General features: G+C 35.8%; 1 protein-coding gene across 6 annotated transcripts in view; it reads left to right on the top strand.

Annotated features, from left to right (window-relative positions):
- Nucleotides 1-14,904, top strand: part of CDK14 (cyclin dependent kinase 14) — a 727,116-nt gene that overhangs the window by 271,778 nt on the left and 440,434 nt on the right. For all 6 annotated transcript variants that reach the window (XM_028846085.2, XM_077998072.1, XM_001102520.5 and 3 more), the window contains one exon: nt 8,059-8,153. In XM_028846085.2, the coding sequence (XP_028701918.1) occupies nt 8,059-8,153 (95 nt within the window). The remainder of the gene's footprint in view (nt 1-8,058; nt 8,154-14,904) is intronic.

Raw genomic sequence — 14,904 nt, 5'->3', positions numbered from 1 at the left:
ATCCGTCCACACATCTGACATCAAAAAGCCAAAGATAATGTTTAAGGTTGACTACACCTTGGTTTGATCCAGCATCTTTATTTAAATGTGATGATTTAATAAAGTTGCAAGGAAAAAAAGACAAAGGCCTCAACTTTAATTATAAAAATCTCTCCTTCTGAATTATTCTTTTTTTATTCATTTGATAGGAAGAATTTTATCATTGACCTCTTTAAAGATTTGGCATTTGGATTCCTTATTTATATATATAGTAATTATAGACCAGACCATTTCTGCATACTTAATATAGGAGACTCACTTTATAAGACTCTAACTGTCAAAGTGGAGACTGTCTCTTGGATGCATCCTATTCCATAGGCCTATTCTTTTGTAGACTAGGAAAAGTTTTAGATAGGAATTACATGCCTTTGATTCTTCCTATGGAGTCAGCATGATTGATTTGTAAGTTACAGAGTATTTCCACAATGTCTATCTATCAGTTTCACAGGGCAAATAATGTTGGTTGTTTTACCACAAAATATGGGAAAATATTAATTTTCTGCCATTGTAGTGTTAACAGAATATAGAATACAACCACAGCAGTTAATGCATCCAAATCCAGTTAATTAGATAGACTACTTTGTACCACTAGCATCTTCCTTTACTAAATCTTTCTTGTGAATGAATGATTTTCATTAAAAAAATTTTGTTTTCTAATTTCTTCAGTACAGTTTTTTCAAGTAGTAAGTTTAATATGGTCTGTCTTAAAAACAATTACATTAACTCTTTTATACAAAGCTATCTATGTAGAGTGAATATATCATTTCTTGAAAATTATTTGTGCCTTTCCAGAAAGAGAAAATTTTGGCTTCCTATTCTCTTGCCAAGTGGTGACTGTGTCTTATACTTACTTTAAGTAGTCATTAGCAGTTTATCTCCTAATAAGAATAAAAAGGTAATTTTCCGCTGCTACATTTTTAGATTGGATTCATTCTTAAAGGAGCACAAAAGCAAACACACAGACCTCTCATTCTGATTTTAAATAATTTAGAGTGGAACTGTGAACACAATATTTTCCCCATTGAAGATCATTTTATACTGAAGTTTAATATAGGTTTTTAAATTTCTATTTAAAACTTAGGCTCAGGAGGGTGATGGTAAAGTGTGACATTCACAAGCTGTTTCCTGGTGATGAAAAATGCATGAGAACATAACCCACACAGGACTAGTCAGGCGACTTTGAATGTAATTTTCCATTAAATTTTACTTGATTTAACTCAACACATGGTTTGTATCTTACAAATTTCTTGAAGAAAAAAATAGGTGGTCCTAAGGGAATATAATGCTTAAAGAGCTCATCATTGTAATCATAGTTTAAATTACATGGAACCGAGTTAAATTCCTAAAAAATATCTTATACCCTCCCCCCCTTCTTCTCCTCCCTCCATTCCTTTCTATATTATTTTTTGAAATATCTTTGTCCTTCATATATCTATATACACACACATATATATATTTATATTTTATGCTATCTGCATAAATATATATATGGTGGGGGGCAGAGAGAGAGAGAGAGTGTGTGTGTGTGTTATGGACTGCATGCTGTTCCCTTAAAATTCCTATGTTGATGTCCCAGCCCCCAGTACCTGAAAATGTAACTGTATTTGAAGGTAAGGTTTTAAAAGAGGTGACTAAATTAAATTTTGGTCATTGGGTGTGACCCTAATATAATATGACTGGTGTCGTTGCAAGAAGTGTAGAGACACCAGGGATCCCGTCAGCCAGAGGGAAGGCCATGTGAGGACACATGAGAAGGTGGCCATCTGCAAACCAAGGAGAGAGGACTCAGGAGAAACAAACCCTGCCAAAACCTTGATCTTGGACTTCTAGCTTCCAAAACTGTGAAAAAATAAATTTTTGTTGTTGAAGCCACCAAGTATGTGGTGTTTTGTTATGACACCTCTAGCAATCCATACATATGTATAAAATAAACCCTTGTTATTTGATTAGGATTTTTTCTTTAAACACTGTTAATTTGTGTTGCTAGTTTTGTTTTGTCGTACTGAGTGCTAGCAAAATTTGTGCTGCTAGTTTTGTTTTCGCATACTGAATGCTAAAAGGGAGCAGATTACTTAGATGGCTTTACTTTAAGGAAAAATATTTAATTGAAATTCAGTGTATGGTCTTGGGCAAATCGGTGTTTCTGGGAAGTTTTCATTTTTATATATTTGTATTAGAGTAAATGATGCCTACAGTGTTATGTAGCTCTAGGAGCTCTGATTTTGTGAAGGCAGGAATTCTATTTTTGATCTATATTTCATTATAAAATTAGTAATCATGGAGCTTGAGGAGGAATTGACCCCATATTGAATGCTTGGTCAGGAAATGGGTTACTGTTGTGTCCAGCAGTGCAGATTGAGTACTTGACCCTGGAAGCTTTCTTGCAGCACTTACTAATTTTCCAGCAGTTCTCTCAGCATTTGCCACAGTCATTCTTCCATTGAAGGTGCCACTGTCTAGAGATAGGCTGGATTAATAGTTGGGACTCTCAAAGATGAATTTGTTTCTTCTCTTTTTATTGGCATTAATGATGAGTAACAGTAGTTGCCTGATAATACCTCCTCAGTCTACACAGCTTTAGGTAACCTGGTGCTATATACACCTGGATAAATCTGACTTTAGATTTTGCAAAAATATGTTTAGTTCCACACATAAATTAAGTTCTTTTTCATTACACAGAATGAGGAAACAACCTCATGGAAGTTTATGTGTAGTGGGTTGACTTCAACCATTGAGCCTTTACTCTATTTATAGGTGAATTGGATAGTAGAAAATTTTAATATGTGCCTGTTTTCTACAATCTCTGTGGCTTTAATTTTAAGCCCCTAACGTTTGGACATATTTAGAGATATATTTGTTATTGTAAGGATTAACATAATAGGTTCCTATTTTATGGAAGAGATTAGTATCTAAAGCACAAATACTCGTTAATAACCGCCAAATAGTGGAAGTTGGTGGTTTCCTGTCTTGTTCTTGCATTTAAAAGTAATGGATCAAATATTTCACCATTTAATGTGAGGTTTGTTACAGGTTTCTATAAAAATAATATTGAATTTGGAACCTTTCCTTTGTTACTAGATTACATAATTCTATGATTTTATTTCAGATACACAGTATACTGAATTTTAAAAATTATTTTTCAGCATTTTTCTTTTATGTAGGGAAATATATTAGTAAATTTTTTGAGGTTGAATCATTTTTGAATTAATGAGATAAATCTCATTTGGCCATGGTATATTATTCTTGTAGCACATTTGCAGAAATTAATTTTTAAAAATTTTCTTAGAATTTTTGCTCCTATGTTTGTGATACTTGGCCTTTTGTTTAATTAGTTAGTTAATTTTGGTAATAGGGTTTTGCTGGTTAGAAGCATTTTATATTTTTATGCTATCTGCTTCATACAACTTAGTGTATCTGTTTCTTAAATTTTAGTAGAAGTTGCCCTTAGAAGATTATATTTTTAAGATTAACTCTTTAAATTTATTCTGTTTATTGTGTCTTAGTTTTTGTATTTTGCTGAGGTCAATTTGGGTAATTAATTTTTTCTAGAAAGTATGTACTAAATTTTGAATATTTTGGAATAAAGCTGTTCATAGTATTCCAGGTTAATTAACGACAACAAAAACATTCGTTCTTAAACTGAGTTATGTTCTCTTTGTATTTACAGTGTTTGTTTAGTTCTCTTTTTAATGAGACTTTCCAGATAATTATCTGTTTTAATGGTCATTACAAATAGCATTTGGTTTTATTAATCATGTTTACAATACTTTTGTCTTATATTTTACAAATATCTTTCATTGTCTTTATTAATCTCATCCTACTGTGTTCTTTGTTGCTTCTTTTCTAGCTGCCATTAAAAGTCTAAATCATACTGCTTTATTGTTTTCTATTATATGCATATATTTAAATTTTATTTTATGTGTTGATTTGGCTGCATGCCATAGGTCTTAAATGGTCATGCTCTCATTGTCATATATTTATGAATTTTAAGTTTTTATTTTTTTAAACCCATGTTGTTAAACTATTCAGCTTTAATTTTTTTATTTCAACAAGATAACATTTGTTGTATATATTTAAGATACATAGATTGAGCATCCTCTATCTGAAATGCTTGGTACAGAGGTATTTGGGCTTTAAGATTTTTTTGGATTCTGGAATATACATGAGATATCTTAGGAAGGGGACCCCAAGTCTAAACATGAAGTTTACTCATGTTTCATATGTAGCTTATATGCATAGTCTGAATGTAATTTTATACAATATTTTAAATAATTTTGTGCACCTGTCACATGAGGTCAGGTGTGGAATTTTCCACTTGTGGCATCATGCTGGTGTTCAAAAAGTTTCAGATTTTTGGAACATTTTGGTTTTAAGGTTTTTGGATTAGGGATTCTGATCTATATAGTGTGGTGTTATGGGATACATATAGATAGTAAAATGATTACTGTAGTGAAGCAAATTAACATATCTATCATCTCATATAGTTACCCATTTTTTTTGTTGTGGCAAGAACAGCTAAAATCTACTCATTTAGCAGGAATCCCAAATACAGTATGGTTTTGTTAATTATAGTCTTAATTTCTAATTTAATTGCATTGTGTTCAGAAAAAGCAACTTGAAATGTTTTTGCAGTTTTCAATATTGAGATCATCTTTGTGACTGAATCTATGATCATTTTTTGGTGAATTTTAAATGTGTGCTTGAAAGAATATAAATATATGAATATGTATATTAATTAAGCCATTGTTTCTAATATTTGAGCCCCATAGATCCCTTAATTATTAGTTACTTGCTTGCTCTGTCAATGTGTATGCTTGTCTTTCATTATCACCAACAGTTTCTCACTTTATTGCTACCAACAATTGTTTGATACATTTCAAAACTATGTTATTTGGCCTTTACTAGTTTACTAGTTTATTAGACTTCTTGGTGGATTTTTAACATTCATTTTTTATGGGAGATACTAATTTAATCTATTTATTGTTTTGTAAATTCTGTCTTGTCTGCTATCAATACTACTATTGGTATTATTTTTTAAAAATGCTTATTGAGCTATATTTTTCCCTTACTCCTTTATTTTCAGATTTACTCTCGTTAAATCTCTTCTTAATAGCATATTGCTATATTTTCTTTGTTTTTTTAATCGGAGAGCTTTTCCTTTAATAGGGGAAGTTGATTCATTTATGTTTATTGTAATCATTGATATGTTTGGACTTTATTCTTATTTTATAAAATTTATTCTTGTTTTATAAAACTTTGCATGCTTTCTTACTGAATATGCCTCCTCCTCTAACCTCTCACTCCTTACCCTCTTTCTCTTTCATTGCATTTTTTTCCCATTCCTCCCTCCCCAATTTGTTTGGGATTTGTACACCTTATTTATATCAATTTACTGATTCCCTTTTAAAGGTTAAGAAACATTCTAAAAGGTATGCATTTGGAGTTTCAGTCTGTATCTGCAATATATTCTGATTTATTCAAGAAAGCTCAGTGTGGTTTTATTTCTTCTTTCCTACTCTTCCTTGCCTTGTCCCCCCATCACTCCAGCTACATCTTACATTGAGATAATTTTATATCTAGATTTTTTTCTGTGGGTAGTAAAATTGTGTTTCCATATTTCACTTGAGGGACTGTCTTGAGTATAGTATTAATTATGCAAAATTATTTTTCCTTTTAATTTTGAAAATATTGCTTAACTGTCTTTTTGCAGCTATTACAATCTGTGACAATATGTTTGCTGAATAAATTTTCTATTTAGATGCAACCTCTCCCTGAAGTTTTCTGGGAGAATTCTGTTCAGCCATTGAGCTTATTACTTTTTTAGCCTCTAGGGTTCAAGCAATTCTCCTGCCTCAGCCTCCCCAGTAGCTGGGACTACAGATGTGCACCACCACGCCCAGCTAATTTTTGTATTTTTAGTAGAGATGGGGTTTCACCATGTTGGGCAGGATGGTCTCGATCTCCTGACCTCGTGATCCGCCTTCCTCTGCCTCCCAAAATGCTGGGATTACAGGTGTGAGCCACCGCGCCTGGCCTATTTAAAGTTATCCTTACCTTTGCAACGTCAACCTGCCTTCCAAGGTTTTAGCTTATCTGCCCACTGAATTTTATCCTTCTCTTTTAGGATGTTGATTTTCCTAAAATGATTTGTGATTTTTGGTTGTATATTCATATTTGTACTTGAGAATCACTGTTAGCTTATTTTATTTTCTGTAAATTGTCTCTGCTGATTGTGTGAAAGGGATTACAGCTTGGGGGATGGGGAGACATTGCTTTTTCTCTTGTAGGGTATTGGCTACTTGAGTTCTTGCTCTGCTCAGATACCACACTCTAAGCCGTCTCCTGCACAGATGCCTCTGCAGCTTGCTTGGGAGGACACTGCAGTCTCAACTGTTTATGTGTTGGTTGGTCTCATGTTCACTTAGAGTTCCTGCTTCTTTTCTTTAATAGTCTTCTACATGGTCAGGCTTTCCCCTGAAGTTTTGATTCTGATTACCTTCTTTCAGAATTCTTCAAAATTTCTGATTAGATATTGGCACTCTGTTTTCTGTTTCTAATTCTGATTTATTATTTTTGAAAAATAACTTTTCAGTCATGATGGGGTATTTTGGGTGGGAAGGAAGTAAGAAATGTATATTCAACTGGCCGCATAAAATCCTAATAAATAGTAGGAGTCAGAATCGTTGCCCACATGTGTGTTTTTTGGTAAGTGGTACAGGAGTATACTCAAAAGTAGTGTTCAAGCCCAACTTCAAGAATACAAGTTCTAAACTTCTGAAGTTGGTTATTTATGAAGTACTACAAATATTAGCCACCTTTTATGAATTATGTATATGTATGTATATATTTATATTGGAATAAATCTCTTTAATAAGATATTTTTCATTCCTTGTGTAATTATCATTTTCTAATATGCTTTGGTATTACCCTTTTATTTAATAACAACAGTATAATAATAGATCATTTCTTATTGAAATAAAAGGTGAATGCTTCTCCACCACGGAGGACAACACTCCCCTTTTCTTGCTCCATAGTTATTTAAAGTTGAGGTGGGAGTTGAGCACAATAAGAGTGATGAGGTCACTCCCTCTTAGCATGTTTTTTGGTCCTGTTGGGATGTGACCTGTCTTAAGGAAGAGTTATTTGGTGGCAGCTATGCCTTAAGGATTGATTTATGTGTATGTAAGAGAGTTCCATTTTGTATTAGTGATAGCTGAGTGATAACATCTTCTGATTATCTGTTTGAATTATCACTAAAAGGTATCAGAGGAGTACCTTTATATGGCTGAATATTATACCATCATGATTTACAACGGGATACACTAAATATTTTTGGCTTTGTCAGCCATGTGATCCATATTGGAACTACAGCTCTGTAGTAGTTTGAAAACCATGAAAAAATATACAAGTGAATGACCACGACTGTGTTTCAGTAAAACTTTATGAACACTAAAATTTAATTTTCATATTATTTTCACATATCATGAAATTTTATTCTTATTTTGCTTTGTTTCCTTCAACCATTAAAAAAGTAAAAACTATTCTAAACTTATGGGATATACAAAAACAGGTAGTGGGCTGGATTTGACCCATGGGCCACAGTTTACCAGCTCATAATTTAGAAGATTTAGAAGATTGTATAATAACATGTAAAGTATTCACAATTTATTGAATAAAAAAGGGAGGGTCAGGTTAAAAAACAGTAGATGTAGTGCAGTTTCATTTATGTAAGAAAGCAGTCATCAGCTTACAGATAGCACTGGAAGAGCAGATACCAAAATATTAACAGTGGTTCCCTGGTTAGATTATGGGAATAATTTCATTCTTCATTGTGTTTATTTGCATTTTTTGAGTTTTGTACCCTGTTTATTATGTTGCTTTGAAAAATAAATATATATGCCAGAAAAAACAGTTATTTAAAAAGTGACAGATAATCTGTACATTCTCAGCAAAATCATGGTATTTGTTGTTAATTAATTTGATATAATCTGTTTTGCTTACCCTGTGCTTCATTTTTAGCCAACAAGTCCCAAATTTGGAAAAGCTGACTCATATGAAAAGCTGGAAAAACTAGGGGAAGGATCTTATGCTACAGTATACAAAGGGAAAAGCAAGTAAGTTCATTATTTTTGGAATATTTCACATGTGCAGTGTATCACGCCTCTTATTACTAAATAGCATTTTATTTAATTCTTATTTAATATACAATAGATTTTCCTCCCTTAGGGTATCTTTTTTCTTTTGGCAAGTGTGTAAAACTCATTGAAATTGGTGTGCCCTGCTAGTAAACAGTTTTTCAGACTGTTCAATTTATTTTTCTGTTTAACACTCCTCCCCACAACATTGTTTTCTCTTTCTTTCGAAGGAGTTGGAACCGTCTAATGAGAATTCATTTCCAGGTGAATTATGTGATTAATTTTTCATACAGATTTAGTGTTGGGAATAGGAGTATTGATTTGACAGTGCCAAATGTATTGGCCATTCTTGGGGTCTTTTTAAATTAAGCTTTTACTTCATCTTCCAGAAGTCTCCTACTTTAAAAAAAAGGCAAACTTTTTCTTTTTCTTTCTGTCTGCTTTGGCATCATGCTGCATATATTTTCATATAGAGAAACAACTCTCGCCTCTTTTTCTTCTTTCTCTCCATTGTTCTCTGGCGGTCAGGGCATAGATTTGGATTCTTAAAAAGCTTGTCCTCATGTGTTTCTGATTGACCTCCTTCCTCTCCCTTATTGATTAAGGACAGAGTTAGTGACATGTAGTTGTAGATAAATTAATGCTATCTCTGCAACAACCACAGAAGTCACAAGCTTTGTTTTAACTTTATAACTCTACCAAATGATGTTGCAAAATAATTTTCTATACTGGCCCTGTTACCTCTTTTTAAAATCTTTATAGAAGATAGGACTTTTTTTTTTTTCTGAGACAGCGTTTCGCCCTGTTGCCCAGGCTACAGTGGCCTGATAACGGCTCATTGCATTCTCAACCTCCTGGGCTCAAACAGTCCTCTTGCCTTAGCCTCCTGAGTAACTGGGACTACAAGCATATGCCATCATGTCTGGCTATTTTTTAAAAAATTCTTTTGTAGAAACAGAATTTTCTTGTGTTGCCCAGGCTGGTTTTAAATTCCTGGGCTTAAGTGATCCTCTGACCTCGGACATCCAAAGTGTTGGGATTACAGGCATGAACCACTGCACCCAACCAGATTAGGACATTGTAACTTAAGTAATTAGAAGATGTAGAAGAGAACAATTCTCTGAAGGATCATTCTAAAGACATAGTTGAAAATTTTGATTATGTGCTAATTTAGGTAATCTTAGGATTTTCAGGAGTGTGGTCTTATACCTGTTTGTTCATGTTTCTTAAGTTTAGAAGATGAAATAGTCCTTATCAAGAAAGATATGTAAGGCAAAAATACTGTGAAGTAAAAGTAGTAGTATTAATTTTGAGAGTTATAAAAAAAAGTTTGCAAAAATTGTGCAGGGAGCCATCTTCATTCCACACCCAGGCAGATTGGAGCACCCGCTTGCCTGGTTCTGCATCCTGAACTGCTCCACCCCCTCTGTCCAGAGATCCTGGTATAGCGGAGCCCTCTTCACTCCATGCCCAGGCAGATCTCCAGGCATTCAAAGCACCTGCCCACTTCACCTGGATTGGCAGCCTGAGTTGCCCCACCCTTCCTTTGCAGACATCCAGGTGCAGGAGGGGCCCTTTCTGCTTCACATCCAGGCAGATCTCCAGGCAGTTAGAGCACCTGCTCACCTGATTCAGCATCCTGAGTCACTCACTGTTTCCTGTGCAGAGACCATGGTGCAGCTGGGCCTTCTGTGCTCCACACCCAGGCAGATCTCCGGGCATTTGGAGCACCAGTTCACCTGGAATGGCAATCTAAGCTGCCTCACCCTTTTTACACAAAACTCTGGTGTAGCAGGGTCCTCTTTCCTCCATGCCCTGGCAAATCTCCAGGGTTCTGGAGTACTTACGCTCCTGGGTTAGGAATTTAGGCTGCCTCCACTTCCTCTGCATAGGCTTGGGGCTGCGGATGTTTCCCAGCTTCATGCTTAGGCACACCTCTGGGTGCTTGTTGGTTTTCCACTGGATTCTCCAGTGCTGGTGCTTGTTGCCTGTCATCAGGGGATGACCATCTTGCCTCCTGCCCCCCAGGACTGAGAAGGGAAATCAGAACACTGTGGACTCCACAGATCAGCCCATTGCCTAAGGCAACAGAGAGCATCTCCCCATAAATAAGGATCAAGTATATATCCAGCCACGTTGGCTGCAGTAGGTTCTTACCCATAAGTGCCATCCACTGGCTGTGGGTCAAACCGAACAGCCCTATGTAAAAGCTGCTGATAGAAATGCATAGGGCTATAGAAGCAAAGCCAAAAGATCCTACCTAGCATCCTCTGCAGTCACAACACAGAGGGACTGGGGAGAAGGGAAAGGGAAAGGAAAAAAAAAAACCAAAAAAACCATCAATAATATTACAGAGAAAGAAAGAAAAGGAAAAAATCCAATCTGTACAAAAATAATTACAAAAATTATAGTGCCAGTATCTCCAGATGAGAAGGAACCAGCACAATTCTGTTATTGTGAAAAATCTGAATGTCATGACACCACTGAAGGATCGCAGTAACTCTCCAGCAATAATTCATGACCAAAGTGGAAACTCAGAAATGACAGATAAATAATTCAAAGCATGAATTACAAGGAAACTCAGTGAGATCCAAGACATGATTCAAAATCTACACAAAGAAACTTCTAAATCAATCCAGAAAATGAAGAAAGAGTTCTAACATCTTAAAAGGAAATCAGTCAGCATTTGTAGAATTGAAAATCTCACTTAAGGAATTTCAGTACAATTGAGACCAGACACAGTGACACGCCTGTAATCCCAGCACTTTGGGAGGCCAAGGCGAGCAGATCATCTGAGGTCAGGAGTTTGAAACCAGCCTGGACAACATGATGAAACCCCGTCTCTACTAAAAATATAAAAATTAGCTGGGTGGGGTGGTGCATGCCTATAATCTCAGCTACTGCAGAGGCTGAGGCATGAGAATAGCTTGAACTTGGGAGGCGGAGGTTGCAGTGAGCCGAGATCACGCCACTGCACTCCAGCCTGGGCAACAGAGCAAGACTGTTTCAAAAAAAAAAAAAAAAAAAAGAGAGAAAAGAAAACAGTTGAAAGCTTCAATAGTTTAGACCAAGTGGAAGAAATAATTTCAGAGCTTGAAGACCAATCTTTTTAACTAACCCAGACAAAAACAACCATATTTTTTAATGAACAAAGTCTTTGAGAAATATGGGATAATGTAAAGTGATCAAACCTACAAATTATTGGCATTCCTGAGTGAGACAGAGAAAAGGTAAACAACCTGGAAAACATATTTGAGGGAATAATCCCAGAAAAATCCCCTAATCTTGCTAGAGAGGTAGATATCCAGATTCAAAAAGTCTGGAGAACATCTGTGAGATACTATGTAAAATGAACATCACCAAGACATACTCATCAGGATATCTTAAGGTCAATGCTGAAGCAAAAATGTTACAGAGAAAAAGGCAAGATCATATATAAAAGGAACACCATTAAGCTGACAGTGGATTTCTCAGCAGAAATCTTATAAGCCAGGAGAGTTTGGGGGCCTGTTTTCAGCATTCTTAAAGAAAAGAAATCTCAGCCAAGAATTTCATATCCCACCAAGCTAAGCCTCATAAGCAAAGGAGAAATAAAATGTTTTCCAGACAAGCAAGCACTAAGGGAATTTCTTACCACTAGATCAGCCTTACAAGAGATCCTTAAGGGTGTTCTAAACATGCAAATATAAGAACAATACCCACTACCACAAAAACACACGTAAGCACATGACCCACAGATTCTGTAAAGCCACCACAAAATAGAAACTGTAATGCAACCAAGTAACAACTTCATGATAGGCTCAAAACACTATATATCAATATTAACTTTGAATATAGACTGACTAAACCTCACACTTTTAAAGGGCACAGAATTGTAAGTTGGATTAAGAAAAACAAACAAGACTTATCTCTCTGCTGCTTTCAAGAGGACCCATCTCACGTGTGATTACACCAGTAGGCTCAGAGTAAAGGACTGGAGAAAGATCTATCACTCAAATGGAAAACAAACAAGAGCAGGAGTCACTATTTTTATATCAGATAAAAGAGTTTAAGCCAACAACAATAAAATAGAAAGAAGGGTGTTACATAATGATAAAGTGTTCAATTCAACAAGAAGACTTAACTATCCTAAATTTCTATGCATGCAACAATGGAACAACCAAATTCCTGAAACAATTACTTGTAGACCTACAAAAGGACTTAGCCACACAATAATAGTAGGGGCTTCAACAACCCACTGACAGCATTAGACAGATCATCAAGGCAGAAAACTAACAAGGAAATTCTGGACTTAAATTCTACCTCTGACCAACTGGACCTAATAGGCATCTACAGAATATGCCACCCCCATTAACCACAGAATATACGTTCTTCTTATTTGCATTTAGGACAGATGACCACATACTCAGTCATAAAGCAAATCTGAATAAATATATAAAAAAAGTGATACCATTGATACTCTTAGACCAGAGTGGAATAAAAATAGGAATCAATACCAAGAAGGTTTCCCCAAACTTCGCAATTACATGGAAATTAAACAACTTGCTCCTGAATGACTTTTGATACAACTAAAGCAGAAGTCAAAAAATTCTTAGACATAAATGAAAACAGAGACAAATCATACCAAAATCTCTGGGATACAGGAAAAGCAGTGTTAAGAGGAAAGTTTACAGCACTAAATGCCTACTTAAAATAGTTAGAAAGATCTTAACTTAACTAACATCACACCTAGAGGAACTAGAAAAACAAGAACAACCTAACCCCAAAACCAGAAGAAGAAAAGACATAACTAAAATCAGTGCAGAACGGACTGGAATTGAGACCTAAAAATATATTAAAAATCGTTGAAACCAAAAGGTGGTTCTTTGAAAGGGTAAAGATCAATAGAACACTAACTAAAGGAAGAGAGAAGATCCAAATTAGCACAATGAGAAATGGCAAAGGTGACATTACAACTGATCCCATGGAAATACAAAAGATTGTCAGAGACTATTAGGAACAACTCTGCGTATACAAAGTAGAAAATCTAGAGGAAATTGATAGATTTCTGGAACACATAACCTCCCAAGATTGAATCAGTAAGAAATGGAAACTCTGAACAGACCAATATCAAGTTCCACAATTGAATTAGTAGTAAAAACCTACCAACCAAAAAAAAGCCCAGGACTAGATGGATTCATAGCCAAGTTCTACCAGAAGTACAGAAAAGAGACCGTATCAATTCTACTGAAACTATTGCAAAAAACTGAGAAAGATGGACGCTGCCCTATCATCGAGGATGATGAAGCCAGCATCATCCTGATATGAACAACTAGACACAAAAATCCTCAACAAAATACCAGCAAACCAAATCCAGCAGCGCATCAAAAAGATAATTCACCACAATCAAGTAGGCTTCATTCCGGAGATGCAGGGTTGGTTCAGAATTCACAAATCAATACATGTGTTTCATCACACAACAGAATTAAGAACAAAAACCATTTGATCATCTCAGTCGATTTGCAAAAAGCCTTTGATAAAATCCAATATCCCTTCATGATAAAGACCCTCAATAAGCTAGGCACTGAAGGAACATAGCTCAAAATAATAAGAGCCACCTATGACAAACCCACAGCTAGCATCATACTGAACTGATGACAGCTGGAAGCATTCCCCTAGAGAACTGGAAAAAGACAGGGATACCCACTCTCGCCACTCCTATTAAAACATAGTACCAGAAGTCCTAGCCAGAGCAATCAGGCAAGAGAAAGAAATAAAAGGCATCCAAATAAGAAAACAAGTCAAATTATCCATCTTTGCTGACAATATGATTCTATACTTGGGAAACCCTAAAGATTCTGCCAAAAAGCTCCTGGAATTGAAGAATGAGTTCAGTACAGTTTCAAGCCTCCTGGTCACATGTAGTACTTAATTTCCTCCAAGTGGAGATGAAAGCCATTGCCTACTGACCTGCTTTAAGAGATGACAGGCTGTCTGGCTTTGCTTGCATTAAGGTGGCTAAGTCAGGCTGAAGAATAACAGCTACATGTCATATTGCAGGACTTGAGAGCTAAGTTTGGAGTGTCCCTATAGTGCTACATAATTTAAATAGCCAACTAATTGTTGGGATCCCTGTTCCAATACTCCTCACCATTCTCCCATAAATGTGTGCATCCCAACTGCTGTCTTTAAACATAATCTTTAGCATCCTCCCCAAGAACAGCTCTCATTATCTTGCAGTGAAGCTGTCTGGCATTTGTAGAGATACTTGTGATTTTCAGTTTGTGAGCATTTTACACATATGTGTTGGTTTACAGGTGTCATGTTTGGATTTTACCATAAGCCTCATATTAGTTTGCTAGGGCTTGCAATAACAATGTCCTACAATCTGGGTGGCTTAAACTACACGTATTTTCTCAGTTCTAGAGGCTAGAAGTCTGAAATCAAGGTGTCTGCAGGGTGGGTTCCTTCTGAGGGTTGTTAGGGAGAATCTGTTCCATGCCTCTCTCCTAGCTTCTGGTGGTGTGCTAGCAATCTTGGGCTTTCCTGGCTTCCAGGTGCATCACCCCTGTTGTTGCCTTCTTCTCCACATGGCATTCTTCTAGTGTGTATATGTGTGTGTGGGTGTGTGTGTGTGTCCGTCTGTCTCTGTGTCCAAGTTTTTCCCTTCTGTTAGGACATGAGTTATATTTAAGGCCCACCCTAATGACCTCATTTTGATTGCCTCCATAAAGGCCTCAGTTCAAAAAAA

This window comes from Macaca mulatta, chromosome 3, assembly GCF_049350105.2.
Source record: "Macaca mulatta isolate MMU2019108-1 chromosome 3, T2T-MMU8v2.0, whole genome shotgun sequence".
In the NCBI taxonomy this organism is placed as follows: Eukaryota; Metazoa; Chordata; class Mammalia; order Primates; family Cercopithecidae; genus Macaca; species Macaca mulatta.
The sequence above is the reverse complement of the archived record's forward strand: the minus strand, read 5'-3'. Positions and strand labels throughout refer to the sequence as shown.